This window comes from Macrosteles quadrilineatus, unplaced genomic scaffold (genome assembly GCF_028750875.1).
Source record: "Macrosteles quadrilineatus isolate MER2022 unplaced genomic scaffold, UCM_ALF_1.0 Scaffold_2__2_contigs__length_208266976, whole genome shotgun sequence".
Classification (NCBI taxonomy): Eukaryota; Metazoa; Arthropoda; class Insecta; order Hemiptera; family Cicadellidae; genus Macrosteles; species Macrosteles quadrilineatus.
In genome coordinates this window covers 174,039,142-174,063,670 of record NW_026542595.1, presented here as the reverse complement: position 1 = coordinate 174,063,670, position 24,529 = coordinate 174,039,142, and the positions used below count along the sequence as shown (strand labels likewise).

The window sequence follows — 24,529 nt, the reverse complement described above, 5'->3', positions numbered from 1 at the left end:
AATGGTATGCAGTAAAAAAAAAAAAGGTTTGCAGACAGTCAAACAATTTCTTACAAAGCTCAATTTTGAAAATGTGTAATTCTTAACTAACAACACAGTCACAAATAATGTACACGATTGTTAGCTCAGTTGTACAAGAGATAATAAGCTATGGTAATTAATTTTAGATGACACAGTTGTCTTTAATATTGTGTCCAACATTGAATGTGAATAGTTCTAAATAAAATTGTACAACTTTCTTGTACGATTGGGTTTTTACAGCTGTGAAAAATTCTATGTAAAAAGTAAAACATGTTTGAAACGATCATGCGGAAAACCTGGGAGACTTCTTCAAATGTGAGTGAGTGAATGTAGAATTAGAACCAAAACAAAGTAAGTATAACATTAACAGGGCTTGAGTTAGTTTATACCCATAGATGCGACGGCGATTGCGTCGGTGCCCCTATGTTATTAAATAGCCTATATATTCATAACGGTCGATGTAAAGACCCTGAATTCTCTGCAGTGATCTAGAGGGATGTCTGTCGCATATACAGGGTGATTGATATAAGTGTGCCAGCCGTTTTATTCAAAAACCATAAGGGATATCATAAAAAGTTAAATGGTAAGTGCCTTGGATTTTTTATTTAAAAAATTATAGTCAAGTCAAAAAACTTTGATTTTTCTTATGGAACACCCTGTATTTCATGATGTATTCTGGTAGAAAATGTAATTTTAAGACGATTTTATTCTTGTAATTTTTTTCATGTACAGTAATATTAATGGCATGACTCTACTGCTGTAAATATGTTATGATTGTTCGTCCAATACTTTTGTTAGTAATTCAAGTTTTCAAAAACTCTTTAAATAAAAATGAAAGACAAACAATTTGGTACACTGGATATAATTTTTCCAAGGGCCTATTGGTTACTGAGGTATTAACAGTGCAACCTGTGCACAAGACACTTAATAGAGGGGTTTATATTTGCAAGAGTGTTTTAACGCCATTAGCAATTGCGATGTTGTAAGTAGTAAACAGAACTCTCTAAACCCTTGTATTGTTACTGAACAACATCGACCTTGAAGAAAAGTATCATTAACATTAATCGTGGCATCACTGATAATGTCACAAATGACATCTAGGTTGAGGATCAACATCACTAAGGATCGATCCAGCACCCTGTAGATCTTAAGGCACTCCAACTCAGCTACCCAGACAATCAAGTCAGTTTTGTTGCAAATCACTATAAAATATGAGTTTGAAATGTACTTTTTGTCCAGACAACAACACCTGTCAGTGGTAACAGTGCCATTGAGATCCGTGATGCCTTCATGAGATACGACTCCACAGCAGTGTTCCAAGGCTTGAACATGACTGTCCAGCAAGGAACAATGTGAGTCATATTTATCACTGCCCCACATCTGCATTGTGCACAATAGGTGGGCGTTATTTAACGTAATAGGATAAATAATACTATTACTGAAGAGTAACCTATTACCAGTGTAATAGGTTACTGAGAACACCCTATTATTTTTGTGTCATCTGAATTAAAGGTCACCAGAGTCTGTCCCATTTTTAAAAAAGGTAAAAAAGATATTCCAGAAAGTTATCGCCCAATATCAATCATTCCTGTAGTATCAAAATTGTTTGAAATCATGGTTTTTGACCAGCTGAATTCTTTTTTTGAAAGAAACAACTTTTTAAGTGTATCACAATTTGGATTTAGAAAGGGCAAGTGTACATCAGACGCAATAGATAAATTGATTAATGAGGTACTAATGGTCTTTGAGAGGAAGTCACTTGCTCAGGCCACTTTCTGCGACCTGAGTAGGGCTTTCGATTGTGTCGACCATGATGACCTAATAATGAAATTAAGTTTTTATGGTATCAACGGATCTCCACTTTCTTTTTTCAAATCATACTTAAACAATAGAATACAAAAAGTCAATATTGATGGAGAATGGTCCCAAGAATTAAAAATGAAATATGGCGTGCCTCAGGGACCTGTTCTAGGTCCTCTATTATTTTTAATTTGTATTAACGACCTCCCAGAATGTATAACCAGTAAAACTTATTTGTATGCAGATGATACAACATTTTTAAATATTAATCCTGATCTTAAACAACTTCAAGAGTTAGCTCAAAACTCAATCAATGAAGCTTCTATTTGGTTTGAATCAAATAGCTTCCTCTTAAACAAAGATAAAACTCAAAAAATTGTTTTTAGCCTTAGACCCTGTGAATCAAATATGTTGGATGGTTATGTAGACAATGTTAAATTTCTTGGTATTTATCTGGATAAGACCCTTTCTTGGGGAGATCATATAGATTACATAAGTTCTAAGCTTTCAAGGGTAATTTGTCTTATAACTAAACTAATACATTGTATAGATCAAAATTATATTAAAACAGCCTACTTTGCTTATTTCCAATCCATTTTCAGATACAATATTATCTTTTACGGAAATTGCAGTAGGATAGAGGAAATTTTAGTCTTACAAAAGAAGTTAGTTAGAATCATATCTTGTGAACCCCAACAGGAACACTGTAAACCCCTGTTCATTCAGCTACAAATTCCAACAGTAATTAACATTTATATATTTGACTCTGTATCATATATTCTACAAAATCCCAACCTTATCAAACAAAATTCTCATGTTCATAATACAAGATATAAAAACGTTGCTACCATAGATTTTTTTAGACTGTCTAAAACTCTTAAAAGTCATATTGTAATCTCACTAAAAATATACAACAAGCTAATACATTTAATAACAAAATATCCTAATAAAACTTTTAAATCTAAATTCTACAAATGGCTTTTGAACAACCCTTTTTATTCTCTAAAAGATTTTTTTGAAATGCCTTTTATTAATTTTTAAGTAGAGCTAGCAAATTTATCAAATTACTGTTGGATTTAGTTGGTTATGGGGTTTAATAACTTTTATTATTCTAAATGCCTTGCATTTTTCTGAACAATAAGATTATTTGGTTGTAATATTAAAGTATGTATTGTAACATGTCTCCTTGTGTGTAGTATTCTTGTAAATATTGTATATTGTATTCATTAACTGACTATGCTAGTTTTAGCAGTTTTTCGGACATTGTCAATAATTTGTATAAATTCACAAGACAATAAACACATTTCATTTCATTTCATTGTTAGAACGAGCAAGTAAAATAACGCTGATCGTGTAATCCTATTAATTAATAGCGAGCACTAGGTAATAGTTTACTAAGATTCATATTACTTTTGAACTGTTAGGATGAGTGAGTGAAATAACGCTGACCGTGTCATCCTATTTTAAAAGATCCTTATTTATTAGATACATAATAGACAAGCCTTTTTTTATATGAGCCTATTTATTTAGTTATGATAAATCTTTGCAGTTAAGGGCTAGGAATCCTACTGTTTTGTTAAACTAATGTATCTAATTTAAGGATCGGTTTCGGTTTAGAATAAATCCTACTAATATTATAAATGAGAAAGTTTGGATGTATGGATGTATGGATGTATGGATGTATGTTTGTGACAAGTGAACGCAAAAAATACTGGTCGGATTGGGCTGAAATTTGGCATGATGATAGCTCACATTCCCGATTAACATATAGGCATATTCTTATTTCAAAAATCCTTTCGGGCTCCGCCCCAGTGGCTCTGGAGCTTCCCATGTTAACCTTATGAGAAATGGAATTATTGAATCTTAACAGCTGTTTCAACTAAACAAGTTGGTTCTGTTCTATGATGTTCAACAGCATTAAAGTTACAAGGATTACCAACAGGGTGCAGCACTATTATTTCTTTTACATTTATGACAACAGCTAATTTGCAACCAAAAGGTGAGTGAGCGTAGCGAACGAACTTCAACCTGGAGGCGAGTTAGCGTAGCGAACGAGCTAATCTGAAGGCAAGTGAGCGCATCGAACGAGCTCCAACCTAAAGGTGAGTGAGCGTAGCGAACAAACTTCAACCAGGAAGTGATTGAGCCATGCGAACGAGCTCATCTTGAAAATTAAGAAGTTAAACGGGGCAAAGCCCGCGGGTACAGCTAGTAGCAATATATTTAAAAGATAACTTGATGCTGAAAACCTTATTAAAAGTCTCGCACATAATAATTTAACTCTATTTTCATTCCCATGACCAATATATAACATGACAATAAAGGCACAATTTTTTTTTTTTTTTTTTTTTTTTTTTTTAGGGTGAGGAGGGAAAATGCTTTTACGCACACAGGTAGCCAGCCTGTAGTGTGAAACTCCTGAGTTTATCACAGACTACTCACTAAAAAACCCCCTCTACTCTGTTGGACACAGACCTGGAATTGTTTGTCACATTACTTCAAGTCAGGCCAACATGTGACCTAAGCCCACAGGGCTCGCACCGTTTCTGGCATTATTTATTTTTTGACCTACACCGCATCCCGGTCGAGGTCAAGCTTCTTGGCGCGGAGAACACCCTGGATGTAAAGTGACACACAGGTCCAATTGTCCTCACCCTCCATCATCATCGGTATGACCGTGTCCACCGACAGCAGTCCTACGAACTGTTGAGCCTCTAGGCGGGGCCTTTCCCAATGCTGGCAGTGGAAGAAAGTGTGTTCCACGTAATCGGGAATGCCTGGGCAGTATATGCAATCGGGTGACACGGCTTTACCCATCCTGAACAAGTACGACCGGAAAAAGCCGTGACCCGTCAGAAATTGGGTGAGGTAGAAGTTCACCTCTCTGCACCGCCGATTAACCCAAGGTTGGACCTGTTGTATCAGTCACCTGGTCCAGAGCCCCCTTGTCTCCTGTTCCCAGCTCTCCTGCCACAGCTGGAAGGTCCGGGTGTGTTCCTCAATTCTTGCCTGGTCCTCCCCACGGCGCTGATAAATTGCCTTCCTCTCCGCCGCCAAAAGTTTGACGGGGATGACTCCAGCATTCACCAGGACGGCGGGTTCGGACACTGTTCGATAGGCAGATGCTACCCTTAGTGCTGCCTGACGCTGCACTCGTGCGAGCCGCATCCTATATACCTCCTTATTGAGAGCGTCTGCCCAGACTTCCGCACCGTACAGGAGCACGGACTGGACCGCAGACATCAACAGCCTTCTGCGGCTGGACCGTGGACCTCTGGCATTGGCCATTAACCGACTAAGGGAAGAAACCATTTTAGCGGCCTTGTCCGCCGTACGGGTGATCTGGTCTCGCCAGCTGAGCTTGCTGTCCACCATGACCCCAAGGTACTTTGCGGCACGAGTGGTTTGGACTTCAACGTTCCCCACCATCAAAGGCACGATGGTGTCAATCCTCTTTTTAGTCAGAATCACAATCTCAGTTTTGCTCAGAGCGAGCGAGAGACCATGTTCTGCCATCCATGCGTTAATGGTTCGCATGACTCGATTTAGTTTCAGCTGGGCAAGCTCAATGCTACGTGCAGCTATTAAAGCCGCAACGTCATCTGCATACCCAACTAGGACAGTTTCCTCAGGCATCTCGGATCTCAAGAGGCTGTCGTAGGCGACGTTCCAGAGGTCCGGGCCAAGTATGGATCCTTGAGCAGCACCAGAAGTTACATCCATCGTCCTGGAGCCTTCTGTAGTGTCGTAAATGATGAGGCGGTACCAGAGGTAGTCCTCTATCATGCGCATGAGGTATGCCGGGACGTGGAAAGTGTTCTCCAGTGCGTCGAGCATATCGCACCACCTCGCGGAATTAAATGCGTTTCGCACATCAAGTGTTACAAGCAGCACAACCCGACGAGAATAGTTGTTAAACTCCTCAGCTCTCATTACGGCTCGCTTTACCTCCTCAATAGCGTCAACCGTTGACCGTCCCTTCCTGAAGCCGTACTGACGAGGGGATAGATTCCCTGCAGCAACCACGGCTGAATTCAGTCGGGAACGGATCAACTTTTCCAAGACTTTCCCAGCAGTGTCCAACATACAGAGAGGTCTGTAAGAGGAGGGTAGGTCTGGGTTTCCTTTTCCCTTCCCCACGAGCACAAGCCTAGCTGTTTTCCAGCAGAAGGGAAACTTCCCCTCGGCCAGACAGGCATTGTACGTGCTCAAAAGGATTTGTGGGTTTATTGAAAAGACTTTCTTCAGGGCCTCACCAGGTACCCCATCCGGTCCAGGAGCCTTGTTGTTCTTCAGGGACAGAACGGCCGCCTCCAACTCCTCGAGACTGAAAAGCGGTACGTCGTCCACCCTTCCAAACTCCCGCAATGGGCGCAGTGTGTGAGTCGGGAAAAGGGACTTTACGATCCTCTCCATAGAGGCCCCGTCCATAACGGAAGGTGGAGAGCGGGTGCCAAGCTTCTTGGTTACTATCTTGTAACCAAGGCCCCACGGATCGGAATCGACATCGTCCCTTAATTTCTCCCAGCAACTGCGTTTGCTCCGGTTAATGGCCCGGCGAAGAGACTTCCTAGCCACCTTGTAAGCGTCAGACTTAAGACGTCTATCTTCAGGTTCTCTGGCCCTGGTAGCAAGACGTCTGGCTCTCAATGCTGCCCATCGTAGTTCTGCGATCTCGGTTGTCCACCAGTACACAGGTCGCTTATCGCACCGGGATCTCCTGCAAGGCATTGACTCTTTGCAGGCCGAGACTATCAGCCTCATCAATGATGTAACTGATGTCTCTGCGTGAGCCACGCCAGATGCAGCAGGTACCACTGGCTCTCCCCGTAGTATGACTTCAGTGAATTTGGCCACGTCCAGCTTTTTGGTGTTCCACTGAACGGGCACCTGCCGAGACACGGTAGCTTGTCTCTGATGACTATCCATGACATCAAAAATGATGTACTGGTGGTCACTGGCCGTATAATCCTCTAGGACTCTCCAGGCTCGTACCCTCGGCAAGAGGGACTCAGATGCAAGCGTGATGTCTGGGATCGTTCCCCTCATTCCGGGACGCTGGAAAGTTGGCGTGTTGCCCTCGTTTATGACAACAAGTCCAGCCCTGGCAGCAAAGTCCAGGATGTACTTCCCCCGGGAATTAGTGAGAGTCATTCCCCACTCGACAGCCCTAGCATTGAAATCCCCCGCCACGACAACGTGCCCGGCGGTATCGCGCACGCTCTCTTCCAGGCGGTCTATCTTTCCACGAAAGTCACGGATAGCCTCGTTGGGGGTGAGGTATACACTAAAGTAAGTGACATCCCCGCACCGGACCCAAACGAATCCTCGGCCCTTCGCGTGACTCCTTACCTGCACTTTAGCTGTATTACGAACCCAGAACGCAGCAGTACCAAGTGTATCGGGAAACCAAAGAGATGGGTCCCTGTCCCGGTACTGGTACTGTTTGCTGACCAAGAGCGCGTCAACACCGTGTTCGAGGGCAAGCTGACTGAGAAGCGCGTCAGCCGTCCTGGATCGATCTACATTGCACTGGAGGATCCTTATCTTCGTGGTTGGGCTTTTGCTTGTTGTAGTGCGCCTTTAAATGCACTGCACTGCCCAGACCCAGCTATATGTTTAGCGTTTTTATCACTGAGGCCTTTCTCCTTACAGAGGAAACAGGTCTCAACTTTACAGTCCCTACGAGTGTGACCCACCTCCCCGCATCGAAGGCAGTTCTTGCCTCGGTCGGGCCCTTTGCAGTTTCGGGAGGAATGGCCGAAATCAAGGCATTTAAAACACCTCGTTACTTCCACCCTCCGTCTCAACCTGCAATTAACCCATCCAACCCTCAAATGCTGGAGTGCCAAAACCTTACTGGCGTTTGCGTCTGCCATTTCAGCGACCGCCATCCGCTGTTGACTCCGGTTTGGATTCGTGAGCCACACCGGGACAGCTTTTTTTAGGGCATCAATGACGTCATCCTCCGTTGACACACAATCCATATCCCGAACCTCGACGGATGTCTTGGGTTCGAGAGCACGAACGGTGCCCTGACCTTCCACAGCTGCCTTTAGTTCGGCAGCAAAGGCGGCTTTATCTTTAGACTTACCCAGTTCGAGGAGGACGTCCCCGTCCCGGGTTTGTCTAATCGACCGTACAACCGTGTCGGTTTGCTCTGGCTTAGCCTTGGCCTTGATAACACCCAAGACTTCGGCGAATGATCTTCCCTCCAAAGGCTTGACCAAAATTGCCTCAGTCCTGGGCTTTTTGGGCCGCGACTTTTTAGCGAGTGCCGAGCCAGGCACAGCTTGGGCCACGCCGGTCGACTGCGCCCTCACTGCCACATATGTCTTGGAGCCGACTTCCGCGTGCCTCAATTTCCTCTTCTCCTTTTTCGTAAGGCGCTTTTCCCACACAGTCCCAGATGGTGTTTCTACGACTGACCCTTTTCGGAAGCTACCCTCAATGGGTGTTGCAGGTTGCTGTGGCTGTTGAGGTTTCGCTGGAGCGGCAACTACGTCAGAGAAGGACCTAGAAGTCTGGGTCGCCTTGACCTTAACTTTAGGCTTTGCTGTCTGAACAACCTCTTCTCTTTTTGGAGGGCTTTCTGATGTAGGCCTCCTGCGTTTCTTGGAAGGTCGCGCATTGTCGTCAGGTAGGGACACCACCTTCTCGGCGATCCTTTCCATGGCCGCCTTGCTCACCAGCCGGCAGGCGAAGACAAAACCAAGGTCGTCCTTGAGCTTAGCCATACCACTTTTTAACCACTTGGTTAACTCCTCTCTGCGTCTTAAAGGTTTCAAGCATTGCCTTTATGGTCTGCTCCATGTTTCGAAGCCGGTTTTCAATGTCATTTTCTGCGTCGAGATATTGCTGACGCAGAAGTACCATTCCCGACACTTCCAAATCTAACGCTGCTGTTAGGGATTCCTCCGGCAACCCTTCACCAGACTTAGAGGGTGGTCCACCGTTTCCTTCTCCACTTGTCAAAGGGAGATCCCAAAGTCAAGTCCTTTGTACACCTGAAAGATGCAGGTGGAGGGGACGTCTTCACGCCTTTCAATGTTGGCGATCTCTGCTCTGGACCTTGGAGCTTCGCCCAAAAGGGTCTCGCTCTACTTCCGACTTCTTTTCTTGCTCATCGAGCTACTTATTAAAGATGTGTTCAGGGTATTTGTTATAAAAGCCATCTTGTGTTTACCAGCGCATCGTGCGGCAAGGGGCGGCCCGGAATAGTCAGGAACGGGTATACCCTCGGGGACAGCGCCCCTACCCCAGTTCCCCGAGGCCCAACCTCCGTTTTCCCAGCACCGGATACCTGACGTGCCGGGGGTCACCCGTCACAATGTAGAGCCTGACCTCTACATCCATGCCGCACTCCCTGACCAAGGACTGAAGTGGCTGGTTTCTCACGACTCACTGAGAATACCCATCGGCAGTGCAGAGCACACATCAACCCCTGCAAACACAACAGGGGCACTCCCAAGGACTCCCAGTGAGAGCGTCGGTCACCCTTTTAGTCGCCTCTTACGACAAGCCCGGGAAGGCTGCGGTTCTATTCTAACCCCGAAACCGCAGGGGGAAATAAAAGCACAATAGACTTGTAAAATGAAGTAAAATTTAAAAAAATAACCCTGTGATTGCAAGAGAACGACCGGCTGAAACGTACTGAAAGAGGAAGTAATAGGTGACAAAATAACAGGATTATTTCACCTGTTACCGAAAAGCTGAGGAATGTTCCTTACTATTAATGCAAAGTAACGTTATTTCCCATCTCTAGTGGACAATGTTATAGATGGAAACAATACCATTCCTAGATTCAACATAATCATAACGTGTTAGTCTTTATAGTATAATATTTGAAATGCATTCGCTTGAAAGCATGATAATACCTACACAAAAACTATTCATTTGAACTAAACAAAACATAAAAATAAAATCGTCCTAAATAAAATCAGGGATAAACTGTTGATAAAAATTACTCAGACCTAACTGAATGATAATGGGGAGCGAGCTGGCGTAGTGGTTAGAGCGCGGAACTTCAGTTCCTGAGGTCCTGGGTTCGATCCCCGCCAAGTCACCAATGGATTTTATCTAAGTGATAATGCCGCAACCACTAGGTCTAGCCTGAAGTAATGTGAAAAACAATCCCAGGCTCGTGCCTAGCGTCCTAGGACAAAAAAAAAAAAAACCGAATGATAAATGGCTGACCTATACTCCATGTAAACGGGGTTGAGTAAAGACATTTATTGTCATTCCCTGTATTTTAACAAGCACGGTATGTGTATCAAAGTTACAAACTTGTATTTATAGATATCAAATTTTTGGATCTGAAATGTTTGATTTTATTTAATTTATTTAAAAACTGCAATACACCCATACAAAAGTTTACATAAAGGTAGCAAAACAGTATCAATTACAAGTGTTGATGGTTCTTTTTTTAGTTACGGATTGCTGGGTCCCAGTGGCTGTGGCAAGACTACCTTGCTTAACTGTATCACAGGCATCACAACTTTGCATGCCGGAACTATCTTTGTTAAATGTCAACACCAGAAGCAGATCGGCTACATGCCACAGGTATTTCTGGGAGAAAAAAACAAATTTGAAATTAACATGATGAAAAAAAAACCAAAACACTAATAAACTGGTTTTCAAAAGGAGACCAGGTAGGCATACACAGATGATTTTCGTTTTGAATGTCAGGCTTACATTTGGTTTCTTCTGTATTTTACCTCTTATACTTCTGTTCAACCTATTCCACAGGTTTTAAATTCACAAAATTACCAAACTTGAACATTACTTCTTATATTTTGTGTTACATTCTTAACCAAATGTGTACAATTATGAAGATAATATTATAAAGTACGATTAACATTTTCAATGACTCAACAATGATATAATTACACAATGTGGATTTGTGAAAAGGAAACTGCATTGATGGAGAAGTTCACAATTTCTGAAGTGTTGCATTACTTCGGAAAAATTTACGAAATGGATTGTGATGAAGTGGATCAAAGAGCTAAACTTCTCCTGAACCTAGTTGATCTGTCATTGGGGCAGTTCTACGATTGCTACATTACATCCCTAAGGTAATACAATTGACTTCTCTTCCTATTTTGAATTATGAAACTTATTAGACGGTGAAATGGCAATCTCTTTTAAAACATAAACTACAATTGTACAAGGTATTAATGACAACTTACAACTACCCTTCTAGACGAGAACTACAATTACAGCTAATTTTTAGACTTCATAGTGCTGATATGTTGTGCGTGCCCCCCAGAAAAGCTGGTCATGGGACGCCTATGCTTGGGGATTGGATTACCGAATAGTTATGCGACGTCTCGGTGCCGAATCAGCCTACCGTAATATGAGCAGACCCAGTTGGAGGCGATCGTTGTGATTTGGTTAGCTTGAACTTAGCCTGATTTTTGTTTTGGTTAAGTTTGTTAGCCTGATATCAAAACTACTGTTGTCCATGTCTCTTATATAGTATGTATCTTAAAAATGTCTTATCTATATTTTCTAATCTATATATCTTACAGTGGAGGACAGCTAAGAAGAGTATCACTACTAGTGGCACTAATTCACGACCCAGATTTATTAATATTAGATGAACCAACAGTAGGACTTGATCCTGTGACAAGATGCAGGTATGATGACTTCCCTCTTAATAAAAATTATAGTACGGCTTTCAATTCCTAAAATATCCGAATTGACTTTTGTTCTGTAAGCTATGGGAGATTAAAGTTAACCGTTTCTGGGATGGATTTATGTATTTTTTTTATAGATGAGCATATTTTAAAACCCAATAAATTTTTTATTCATAAGAGATTTTTCAGATTTCATTTTCCTCACAAAACTGCATTGTAAACAATCTTAATTCACGTTTTGAATGTTTAAAACAGATAATACAATTTTTATATATAATTTGCAAAATGGTCTTGTCCCTGATAAATTTAATGAAATAATTTGGATGATTTTATTACGTTACTGAAACATAATAAAATGCTTTTTAAGGCAATCAAGTTTATTTTTCTGACTGGACTCGATTTGAATGTCATGATTAATAGTTGTTGCTGGAAAGGTAATGTAAAAAAGAAAGAATGAGGATTGAGGTTCATGTGAAGTTCTAATGCTTTGTAGCATTTTAGTCTGTGGAAATATTTCTTGAGGGCAGCAGAAGAACAAAACAAGACAATTCTAATCACAACACATTACATTGAAGAAGCAAGAAAATCCCACCAGGTGAGTGGACCTGGTTTGAAAATTATTAAATTTAATTAATGAGTAATGAAAAATATGAATGACTGTATTCTAATTGGAATAATAGATAGTGAACTAGTTATTGAGGAAAAGTACATATTATAAATATGTTAGAGGGAAAAATATCTACCCAATCATAAGAGAGATTCTATCGATGTGGAAGAAAGTTTTTTGTATGAGCTTGCTCAGAAGTTGTTATATTAATCGTGTATGATATTTTTTTTTAAATTTAACCTCCTATTTTTCTTTGTGTGTCTAGGCATAATTTAGTGGTTAGTATAAGTTCCTAGGTATATATATTTTTTAAATCTACTGGGTTGGGGTACAACAATGCTGTTAAGTAAGTAAACAATGCCGTAATGTGAATCTTTTCAATTCGAAAAATAAACTGAAATGGCTACTTTAAAAACCGGTCGTAGGTAAAATAATATAATTACTTTAATTAACTAATTCTACCTTTATAGATCGGATTGATGAGGGGTGGAGTATTACTGGCTGAAAGTCCTCCAGAAAAACTTCTCCAAGAGTTCAAAAGCTCTTCATTGGAGGATGTGTTTCTTATACTGAGTCAACACCAAATGGAATCCCCTGTAAAAAAGGTGAAGTTTTATGTTTATCTGCATTATTATTGGTTCTATGACTAAAACGATAACGAGTAGATTAAGCACAATAAATAAACGGGTTAATACAAAACTTAAGTTATTAATTTTCTCACTAAGAGACCTTTCTGTTTTCTATTGAGGCCAGTTTTGTTAATAAGATTTTATTGCTCAAAAAATAATTGTTCATAACATTAGTAGTAATTTTAAAACCTCTAACTTCTTTTACTAGAGTTTGAAACTGTACTCTAAATTTTTTTTGTCCTAGGACGCTAGGCACGAGCCTGGGATTGTTTAGCACATAACTTCAAGTTAGACCTTGGGGTTGCGGCTTTATCACTTAGATAAAATCCATTGGTGATTTGGCGGGATTTGAACCCGCAGCCTCAGAGACCAAAGTCCCGTGCCCTAACCACTAGACCAGCTCGTTTCCCACTCTTAAAAATAAGAATAAACTGATTTGCAGATAAAAACAAGTATCAACAAGTTTTATCACACATTAGAAATTAGAATATTGTGTAATTGGTTTCTTTAGGTATTTCCAAAATCAAAGACAGCACAACTTCCAAACTTCACAAGAAAAAACTACTTTTGTAACTTCAATAGGCTGTGTGCGCAGACGATGAAGAACTTTTACTGGATGAAAAGGAATGCATGGTATGATCCTATACTCTAATACAAGCTATGTGTGTTTGTAATATATATCTCAAAATCCAGAAGAAGGAGTTTGACTAAATTTTGAAATTAAGGAACGCGGCAGCGTTCCGCCCCGCCAAGTCCCCCAGCGGTACACAGCTGCTGCAGTGAATATATACATAACGTGACAAAGTGGCTTTTTTACTCGTCTATAGCTCTGAAGAAACAAAAGCTATTAAAATAATTATTCATCTACTGGATAGGGGCACTCATTCTTAACAAAATAAAAAAAAAGAATTTAAAAAACGGTTGTGATTGAGCCAGAAAAACTAGTTTGAAAATTCACAAATTTTCCGTGTTCTCCTTCTTCTCCTTAAATGTTGACGGACCTACAGCCCAAACCACTGGCTCAATTTTAATTTTTTTTATGTTGTTTGAAAGCCCTTAACGTGTAGATGTGCCTTTTGAGGGTCTCAAGTCGGTGCGTTGACCCATAAACCCTTGGCAAGCCCTCAAAGTACGATTTTGGCCCATTTAAATAACATGGGATTAAAATAAAAACAAAAGAAGGACCAGCTGCGATTAAATCTCATTTAATTTAAATGTTGGAGAAATTCATAGGAACAGCTGAAAATTATTTTAAAACTTTTATAAAGTATTTTTTTCAGGTATCTATATATTAATTTGAAACTGTTTTTCTTTGTCATAGCTATTTTGAGAGAACGGCTGGGCGGAGAAACTCGGTAGATGTGTCTAAAGAAAGGACTTGGTCTGTAGATGAGCCATCAAAAGAGAAATGTGGTAAATTCCCTTGGGGCTCTGCCCCAGTGGCATATAAATTCCCATCCCATGTTATTCTTATGGGAGAAAAACGGGTTTTTGTCACAGCTAATTTCAGAGAACGGCTGGGCGTAGAAACTTGGTAGGGGTCTCTAAAGAAAGGTCTTGGTCTATAGATGACCCATCAAAAGAGAAACGAGGTAGCCTAAATTCCCTTGGGGCTCTGCCCCAGAGGCATTTAAAGTTCCCTCTTCAGATTTGTTTACATTACGACCATATGCGTAATTTTACACTACTTTTTAATGAACAGCTGTTAATATTTAAATTGTGATTTACTAAATTTGTCAAAATGAAGTATTTGCAATGACTTTTTCTGATTTCTTCTGCATCATGTCATGTTTTGCAATGTAACGTTCTATTACCAAATCGGTGAAAAATCCTAATATCACAGTAAATGTTAAAATTATTTCTTTTATATCTATTTTATGGGTTGGGTTCTGCTCTTTCTAGCACTTCTCAGAGATTGTACATAGGTGATATTCTTTGGCATATTGCATCTGTAGACGAAACTTGGGTTGGTGTAATTATTAAAATGGAAAAGAGCGAGAAATCTTGGACAGTTTGATATAGGCTAAAAATAAAACTGAATTAACTCTGTGCTACATTTCTTGAGCAATAATTTAAATAACCGATTTGCAAACAATGGAAACATAGAAAAAGCCATAGAACACAACCAAGTAAAAGAAATAGAAATAATGTTTTTTTTTTCACTAAAAATACTAAAATAGCTTATTTCCTATATGGGAAATTCGCTAAAAACAAGATCAACTTTTTGAAAAAAGATAAGATATTTACAAAAGATTTTGATTACTGTATATCTAACTGTTGTGTAGATCGTGAGTATTTCCATAATCTTTGAGTCGCCTGTAATGCTTCGCAATTGCTCGAATTTGAGCAACAGGTACACTAGTACCGAATGATTTGAACTACTTACTATACAAAATTACTTAGAGCAGTGATATGCCCCGATACGTTCCATTGAAAAATGCTGGTACAGCAGCTCGTCATTTTTAACAGTTTAATACTACTTATTAAAACATATGAAACCTATGAACTTGAAACTTAGGTTTGTTTTATGTTTTGATACACTAAAACAAATAAAACAATCGGGAAATCACTCTACGTATGACAAGCAAATAAAAAGTGATATGTAAATTTAGGATAGATGAGTTTTCAAAATTTGTTTTGTTTATGCAAGGATTTTTATTTTAACTGTTAATTTTCTACAAAAATAAATAAAATCTAACAAAAAACCACTACGTGGTAACACTTTCCCCGCCAAGTCAGCAATCCAAAAAAGATAATAAATCATTACTTTTTCCGCCAAGAAAAACAATGTAATGTATGTAAGTTTGGCAACTTGGCGGCAGACTTTTGCTCGATCACTTTAAAAAATACCATAAAACTAGTTACACAGCTGCTGCAGTGTATATATACATGACGTGACAAAGTGGCTTTTTTACTCGTCTATAGATCTGAAGAAACAAAAGCTATTAAAATAATTATTCATCTACTGGATAGGGGCACTCATTTTCAACAAAATAAAAAAAAGAATTTAAAAAACGGTTGTGTTTGAGCCAAGAAAAACTAGTTTGAAAATTCACAAATTTTCCGTGTTCTCCTTCTCCTCCTCCTTCTCCTCCTTCTCTTTGAATGTTGACGGACCCACAGCCCAAACCACTGGCTCAATTTTAATGTTTTTTTTTTGTTGTTTGAAAGCCCTTAACGTGTAGATGTGCCTTTTGAGGGTCTCAAGCGTTGACCCATAAACCCTTGGCAAGCCCTCAAAGTACGATTTTGGCCCATTTAAATAACATGGGATTAAAATCAAAACAAAAGAAGAACCAGCTGCGATTAAATCTCAATTAATTTAAATGTTTGTTAGAGAAATTCATAAGAACAGCTGAAAAATTATTTTAAAACTTTTATAAAGTTTTTTTAGGTATACCGAGTGTTTTTTACTACTTACTATATAAAATTACCTAGAGCAGTGATATTCACCGATACTTTCCATTGAGAAATGCAGTGTACCGATGGTACACTGGTACAGCAGCTCGTCATTTTTAACAGTTTAATACTACTTATCAAAACATAAGAAACCTAAAAACTTGAAACTTAGTACTAGTACTAAGGTTTGTTTTATGTTTTGATACACTAGAACAAATCAAACAATCGGGAAAATCGCTCTACGTAGGTTAAACAAGCAATTAAAAAGTGATATGTAAATTTAGGATAAATGAGTTTTTCAATATTTGTTTTGCCTTATGCTATTTCTAACAAACCTAATCTGTTTGATTAAATTTTTACTTCTCTAATAAGGGCTCAATTTACACTAGTCTTTAGATATACGGGTTTAATTATCAGAACACTTATGTAACACCAACGCATTTTATGTTGTTCAAGATGACCATTGATGAAATTTGAAACTGAGTTTAAGCTCAGGGGGTTTGTTAAATAGTAATTTTGGTACGTGTGTCAAAAATTTTTTAATCGGTTTAAAGCAGATAAGATCAAAAATGTAGAATTTATTCTACACAAACAATATTATTGAAATTGAATGAGATGTACTTGTGCCATGGTCTATATATCAGAGAAAAGAGGACTTTTATTTTCACTGTTACTTTTCTACAAAAATAAATCAAATCTAACAAAAACCACTAAGTGGTAACACTTTCCCCGCCAAGTCAGCAATCCAAAAAAGATAATAAATCATTACTTTTTCCGCCAAGAAAAACAATGTAATGTATGTAAGTTTGGCAACTTGGCGGCAGACTTTTGCTCGATCACTTTAAAAAATACCATAAAACTAGTTTCATTGAGCAAGTATCTCTCCCATTAGTACATTGCTAGGTGAGAGATTATTTTACAAAATTTGACCTTATTTGTGCCACATTTCATAAACTCGTAATAGTGATGGTTTTATATTTATTGATTACCTCGAAATTATTATACTTAGTTGGACTAATTAATTAGAGAAGTTGATTTGTGAAATTATCCACGAACGTAACTTCAATAAAAAAAACCATGCAAAAGTCTGCCGCCAAATTGCCAAACTTACATACATTACATTGTTTTTCTTGGCGGAAAAAGTAATGATTTATTATCTTTTTTGGATTGCTGACTTGGCGGGGAAAGTGTTACCACTTAGTGGTTTTTGTTAGATTATTATTTTGCTCCAAAAACCTGATTGGAACCAGCCACTACCTCAGGAAAATTTGTATTTCGCCACACAACTCATAATGGACAATTTATAAATTTAACACTGGCCTCATGGGGAAACGTCTATGGTTTGTGATTTTTCGTAAATTATAGAATGTCTGTTTACGATATTATTTTAACGGTTAAATCCAATTAACACAACCGAGCAAGGCTCGGTTCCCCAAGTACTATTGTTTAAATATCATAAACTTTGAATTATAATAATATTAGTAATAATAATATTTAAAAAAAATTGGGTTATAGCATTGCCTATACACAAAGTAGACTTCTCATCCAATGTAAAAATTATTTGAATCCAAGAAAATAGATGAAGTTCAGGACCATCTCACCAGAGGGTACTAGTGTATTGGGTTGAATCGTTGACTATTGGATACTACAGATAGCACCATGTATTTGCTTCAAATTTTTACATTGGATGAAAAGATAACTTTGCGTATAACCCAATTTTTTTATTTTTTTTTTATTATCATCATCAATTACAATGGGGACTTGACTAGTGAGTCTTTCAACCTAAATATGAATTAAGGATGAGTGTAGAATGGAGTGTGATGGCTTACTTTGTTACTGACTAATCAGCTGTTTCATTAGCCAGGACCATTCATTAAAAGAATTATGACCAGGACAGCTGGGTCCAGTTTCGGTGGCTTGTCTGATGGAATTTTCACGCTACCAGATAACATTTTGGCTTGGCTCACATAAAATTGACGAACCGAATTGAACACGTTCAGGCTTCAAAAACTCAGAACAGTGCAGAAAATAGTTTGAGGAATAATTTTAACAGTAATTTACAGGTTGTTGATATACATTCTTCTTCTTCCCGGAATGATGTCTTTCTTATTCTGCATGTTGCACACCAACAATCTTCGAGGCTTGCACATTGCCTTAGTTCCAGAGGATTTTTGCGCAAATCACATAAGTACAGAACCAAATTGTAGTACTGACTACAAAATCAGCTGCGCTTTCGAACAACTGATGAAGGATAAAGGCTTTATTGTGGTATGAATACTAAATTAACTTTTTCATACAAGATTTACTTTTCCGAATATATATATTTCTTTGTGTTGAATGATTTCATGGGTAATATTGGGAGAAGAAAATGCAGGATATGATCTTGTACATAATCGTTGTATCATTTCAATGTTTAAAAGTTTTATTAACTTTTTTCATTGGGAGGAATAATTTTCTTGTAACCTTATAAAAGTTTGTAAATTTAGATTATCAAATGTTTTGCAGACACTGTAGCTGAATGAAATTTTTAATTTTTCAATTCATAAATTGTTGGGAAATGGTTTACAAGGTGCTAATTGTGTTCAGGGCCGTACTAAGACTGGTTTTTCCGGACAATTTTACTGGGGCCCAGGCCCCACCAAACATATACTTCAAGGGGAGGGGGGCCCAACCTAATATTTGTACCGTGGCCTGCCAAAGCTGGGTACAACACTGACTGTGTTAGTGTATACACTAGCTTGGATCAGTTAAAAATTTGTGCAAATAGTTTCAAAAAGCTGTATTTATCAATGTTTGAAGCTGTAACAAATTTTCCTGATTTGAAAGGATTTTATATTCTTTAACTATCAACTAACACAATTTTTTGGCGAGATTCTTAGGATTTTTTTACTGAATCTCCCCTCTAATTGATGCTTATTGTATTCAGTCAATTGTGCCATTGGTCTGAAGGTAATCAGCTTTATACAACTTTTTCCGCAAACTGTACATAAAAGAATGACACACAGTAATTTATTTTAGAGACCTAGTAATAGAAAAATCTCAAAAATATGATTCATTTTTTGACTAACAGAACTTGAATTAGAAACGACTTAAACGGTAGTAAATTCAATATCTTTCACGTTTAGAGACCTGTATTGTAAAATCTCAAAATGACGAGACTATTGAAACAACATACTCAAAATTGAACAAACCACTATACATTTCTGTTCTGTCTTGTCAGAGTGAGTATGCAGATCTAGAAACTGGCATGAGAGCAGTGGAAAGAGGTCACTCGCTAGCCGTTCTCTACTTCAGTCATAACTACACCTCGGCCCTGAACGATATCTTCTCTAGTTCCTTCCAAGATCCACCGACCAACGAGACTCTGAACGACTCTCAGATCCAAGTCACAATGGATATGACAGGTAACAGCTTCATACTTATATTTCTTTTTCTCTAACTTCTAAGATCCACCAACCAACGAGGCTCTAAATGACTCTCAGGTCCAAGGATTCTCATATAACAATGCATATAAGGTTCATCATACTTATATGTATTTTTTCCTTATCTGGGGCTGTAAAATTGGATCAAGAGATGAAAATTACACAATTTCTTGATTAGAATCTCTACCTTTTATTCTATACCAAAGTTTGAGATGTTTACTATTGTGAAAGCTCGACATTACAAATGTATTTAATTTCTTAAAAATAAATAACATCAATAAATAAATTATCAAATATATATGAGAAGACTGAATGTTCCTCTTTAATTTTAGGGCAGATTTTACAAATTGTTCGTTACTCTTCATAACACCAGAGGTGAAACAACAGTTGATAAAAGATCATTATTTCTAGTTCATGTTTTTAAAAAGATAATTAAGCAACAATAAATGATTAAAGAACAAGCCCCCCAACAACAACCCCCCCCCCCATAATCCAGATAAAAACGTAATCTAGAACTGTCTTAGCTGATCTAAAAGGATAAAAATCCATAAGGGAGTATGTTTTGTTCATTCATCGCTTAATAAATGTGTTTGACTTCAGAGAAAATTAAAGCAAGGCAGGTGGTATCAGCGGTGGAGGAGACGTTCAATGATGTACAGACACAACTAATTAAAGGTTGTGGCTACAAGACAGCGGCTTATCAAAGTTTAGTCAGGGTAAGTCCCGGTAACAAGGGCTCTTCAGAAAGTAACAGAGGTTTCACATCTGCAGAAAGGCCATAATTGCCACCTTAGCATCGGAAAGTTCTCACACTCAGTATACAAACAGTAGCATCCGCATCACAGCTCTTGTACTTCATCTGCAGTAGTGTCATAATTAGTGTTGTTGCAAATCCCACCAGTTGTAAGGTGCGGTGCACTCGGTTATCATATTTTTGTTGGGGAAAAATCATAACCTTACCTATGTGGCCACTCAAACCTCAGTAGGTGTTTTGCCTCGCCAACAACCAGTCGCCACCTCTCTCTGTCTTCCATCCATTCTGTCTCTGCTCTTAAATTCCCTATGTCTCTTCGCACCTGGTCCTGCCATCTTAGTCAAGGTCGTCATTGGTCATATTCCCCGAGGGAGATTTTTTGACACCATCTTCTTCTCTTCTCTTCAAATGACTCAGTCTCCTACTTTTTATTTGTGCTATTATGTCTGGGTCTATATAGATTTCCCTTAATTCTTTTTTTGTTCTGATTCTCCACACACCATTTTCGTTGATGGGTTGGCATAAGCCAATTGAATTTTTTTTCAAATTTATTGTGATGTTTTAAATGAGTGAAGAGTGAAGGCTGAGTAAGACAGAAGAATGCTCTGATGCTAAGATGGTGGTGATAGCTCCACCCCAAGAAGTGCTAATGCAATACGTCTGTTACTTTTTGAACGGCCCTTGTAAATAAGTTTTAAAATAGCTTGCAGTGTCTCTTGTTGAGCATTTTAGATTTAGGCTAACTATTGTTTTTTTTTTAACTGTACATTGCCAGTGAGTTTTAAAATTGTATATTTGGAAAACCAAGATAATAGGTTTACATTAGGAGTTTACCAACTGTGTGTTAAGCAGTTACAACATTCAGAGCAAGGGAAAAAGTTGTCTCGATGTACTGATCTGATACCCGTATAGTCATACCAACCGAAATAGATAGTAGTTGGACAAAAGGTTTGATAATCAATTCTACTTATTTATTTCTCATTACTAATCTTGAAAGTGACATGTTTTGAGGTCAAACTATTACCTACTTTGATGTAAGCTCTCCTTATTGTATCTGTGGTGAAATTATCTATGAACATTTCCTTTGTTACCAACCACACAATTATTACCCAACAACAAAGTTTGATATTCTCAATTAGGCTAAATTTATTTTTGGTCAATCTAAAAATACATAAGTTCAAACAACAAAAACTTTCCAGGAACCAGTAGAAGTTTATGGAGCCGACTCTATAGACTTTGTTCAAAATGCTCTGCCAGGTTTCTTAATTCCGTAAGTAAATATCAGTTTAACTGCTACACTTGTAATTACTTTATAAAGTCAGGGCTATATTTCCTTAACAGAGGACACAGCGGCCACCGGGAACTTCAGCTTGGGGGCTTCACTTCGGGACACACACCATATTTTAAAAGCGCCTTCAACAAATGTAAGATCAAAAATTTAAAAATTGCTGCATTGTAAAAGACTATTATGAAGTATCTGTAATCCAATAAGATGTTCAAGATTACTCCTAGACCTCAGGAGACATTCATGTTTTTCCCACGATTGTGGGAGATTTTTACAATTTAGCTGTGGTTGACGGAAACATTTTGATGATATCTACACAACCACGGATTAAATTCACCATCTCAGATCTCAGGTGACTAGTAATGGGCTACTTCATAATACAGAGAGAAGAATAGGTCTAATATGACTCTTTCACAGGTTGGTGTTTTTCATGGCTACTTCATACACGTCTACAGCAGTAGCATCGGAAAAGAATACAGGAGTTTTTCAGCGAAGCCTTGTTTCTGGTAAGTACTGCTGTGGCTGGCAATTTTGTTACAAATAAGGTCACATTACCAAGAACCACAAACTTTGCCAAAGCTAGCAATAATGCCAAAGTTAGTGATATAGATGTGCAGACGTTGAAGATTCTAGCTTTATGATTTTCCTAATGTCAACGAATGTTGCTGCAAAAATCGGGGATGTTGCCAGAAATTTCTTTGAATTAAGTGATGATATTGTTAACGTCAAAAAAGCAATATCACAAGGATCAACAAAATTAATGTTGCTGCCATTAGTGGAGAACCTGGCAATGATACCACAAATGTTGACAAAGGTACTGTAGTAATATTACTGCAAACTTTGTGGAAGTTAGATAGGCTATATCACCGCGAACAAAAGGGAAGCTTTTAATACACTTAAATGTTCAAGCAACATTGCTATCGTCTCCTGTGATTTCTGCAACATCATAAATATCTCTCGTGGTTGTGGCCAAAAACCTTTTGTGCAACAATCAATCATTAATAAAATCCGCTTTTTCTGAATTCATGCTAATCTGAACAGGGTTTAGTCCGAGTTAGTTTAGTATAGCAGGGCTCACGCATATGTTCGATTGTTTGGTATACACAGAACATTTCATTGCTAACTGCAATAACTCATTCCTTTCTAAATCAAGTTTCACCTGAATATACTCTAATACTGATTCTAAGAATATGTATAACAATAACGAATAAAGATGTATTTTTTATCAAATAAATCCTATCACAAGCTCAAAAACAAAAACTGACGTGGAAAATTAAAATTAAAGATAACCGGTACAATTCTGAAAGTTTTGCAGGTGTAACCAAGCTGGAGATGAATCTAGCACACACAGTGATCCAACTGTTGGTGTTGCTGGTGCAGAACTGTGTGTTGATGGTGATCATTTACACCAACATTCACAACTTTATGCGAGGCAACATACTGTTGGCATCTTTCCTTGTCATATTGGCAGAACTCCAGGGGATGTTATATGGTTAGTAACCATTTAAGGGATGGAAGAGACTAAAACATGAATTCTTTGTTCTGTGCTACTTTTATTGCAAAATATGTTATGATTATTGTATTGAGGATAAAGAACTGTAACTGCCATATCAGTTTAAATGTGTTTTTTGTGTTCTTTAAACTTCCTGGGACTATTTCAGGTTAGTTGTCTATACTTCCTATCTCCTTAACCAGTTTTAAAACGAAGTTACCTTTTCCTTTTCAAAGATTATTGAACGATGTTTTGTTAATTTTTAGTCGGAGCTGGATGGCGAAATTGCTGATTTTAGACACACTTTTTTTATCAAATTAAATGGAGCAATATTTGATAGAGTTACAAGCGTAAACAAAAACAGTAAATAATGGACTAGGCAAAAGACATATAAGCTTGTCAAAATATATCAAGTCTGTCAACATTAAAATTCTTTATGGATACTGTTTTTGTTGTTTTACCTTATTATTTTGTAAGTATTAATTTAAAACATAGGCTATAAAGTAATGTTAAATCATAACAAAATTTTCCTCAGTGACTGTTTGGTTCATGAGAGATTTCAAAAGATTTTTTCCCTTTGATAATACATGGCTACTTTTCTACAGGTATTTTTCTGGCTTCTATTATAAAGAAGGAGAACCACCTCACGAACACAACAGTGGGAACAATTATGACACTTTTTCTCACCTCAGGTAAAGCTGTATACGTGTATTAATTTTTAAAAATTTTAGTAATTTTGGATTTATTAAATTTTTTGAATCATGATATAAATACCTCCTGATTAACAACAGATCAACTAATGAACTACTACTCTATTTATTAAGTTTTAGTACTTAATGATTTTTTTTTTAAGTTTTGTGTTGGCAAGTAACATAGGCCTAAGGTAAGCAACTGACAACTCTAAGAACATCAGTTTTAAAAACTGCCATTGCCATTTTATTACTTACAACTGAAGTCCAGTAATGGGCAAAATATCGATTTGTTGTTAACTTTTAATGTAGATCAACTGCCATAAACTCATTCCTCATGTTGATTTTTGTATCCGTCCTGTCTTTCTTAATGAATTCCTAACTAAACCAAATCCTTTTTAATATAACAAATATTCTTTTACATTTTAGAGTATCTAAGTTGCACAGCTTACTTGTTATAGGAATGATATGGCCAATAGAAGGCATGGTTCCTGCACTCAAGTTCCTTGTTGACTACTCTCCCCTGACAATCGCAGTCGAGGCTTTCCGCAGCGTCTCCATCCGAGGCTGGGGTTTGGATAATCCCAGAGTGTTTTCTGCGTTTCGATACAATTTGGCAACCATCGTAGTCATGATGATAGCCAACATCTTGTCTGCCAAGAGAAGCCAAGCTCATTGAAATTTTATTCTTGTACTATAAAATAATAAAAATTGTTTAGTCTGTATGCCAAAACTAAAGAACTCATAAAAAATGTAAGCTCCAACTCAAACAATGAACAGACTTATAGTTACA

General features: G+C 38.0%; 2 protein-coding genes across 4 annotated transcripts in view; one reads left to right on the top strand and one right to left on the bottom strand.

The window, feature by feature from the left end:
* Window positions 1-24,529, bottom strand: part of LOC128986638 (UDP-GalNAc:beta-1,3-N-acetylgalactosaminyltransferase 2-like) — a 41,391-nt gene that overhangs the window by 7,002 nt on the left and 9,860 nt on the right. The window contains exons 8-10 of one of the 3 annotated variants that reach the window (XM_054407102.1): window positions 24,189-24,430; window positions 12,529-12,660; window positions 10,266-10,389 (exon numbers count right to left, since the gene is read on the bottom strand). Coding sequence is in view for 1 of the 3 variants with exons in the window: in XM_054407107.1 (XP_054263082.1) it covers window positions 24,189-24,222 (34 nt within the window). In the remaining 2 variants the exon portion in view is untranslated. Of the gene's footprint in view, window positions 1-10,265; window positions 10,390-12,528; window positions 12,661-24,188; window positions 24,431-24,529 lie in introns of those variants that run through there. The other 2 variants (XM_054407104.1, XM_054407107.1) reach the window with 2 other exon arrangements.
* LOC128986637 (ABC transporter G family member 23-like) lies at window positions 205-24,420 on the top strand. The gene is made up of 16 exons (XM_054407101.1): window positions 205-336; window positions 1,261-1,373; window positions 10,251-10,383; window positions 10,732-10,895; window positions 11,352-11,459; window positions 11,961-12,054; window positions 12,537-12,671; window positions 13,207-13,328; window positions 18,158-18,362; window positions 19,315-19,498; window positions 20,117-20,232; window positions 21,470-21,540; window positions 21,973-22,061; window positions 22,871-23,047; window positions 23,653-23,739; window positions 24,198-24,420. Exons 1-16 carry the CDS (start codon window positions 292-294, stop codon window positions 24,413-24,415), a joined length of 2,061 nt encoding a protein of 686 aa, XP_054263076.1. The 5' UTR covers window positions 205-291; the 3' UTR covers window positions 24,416-24,420.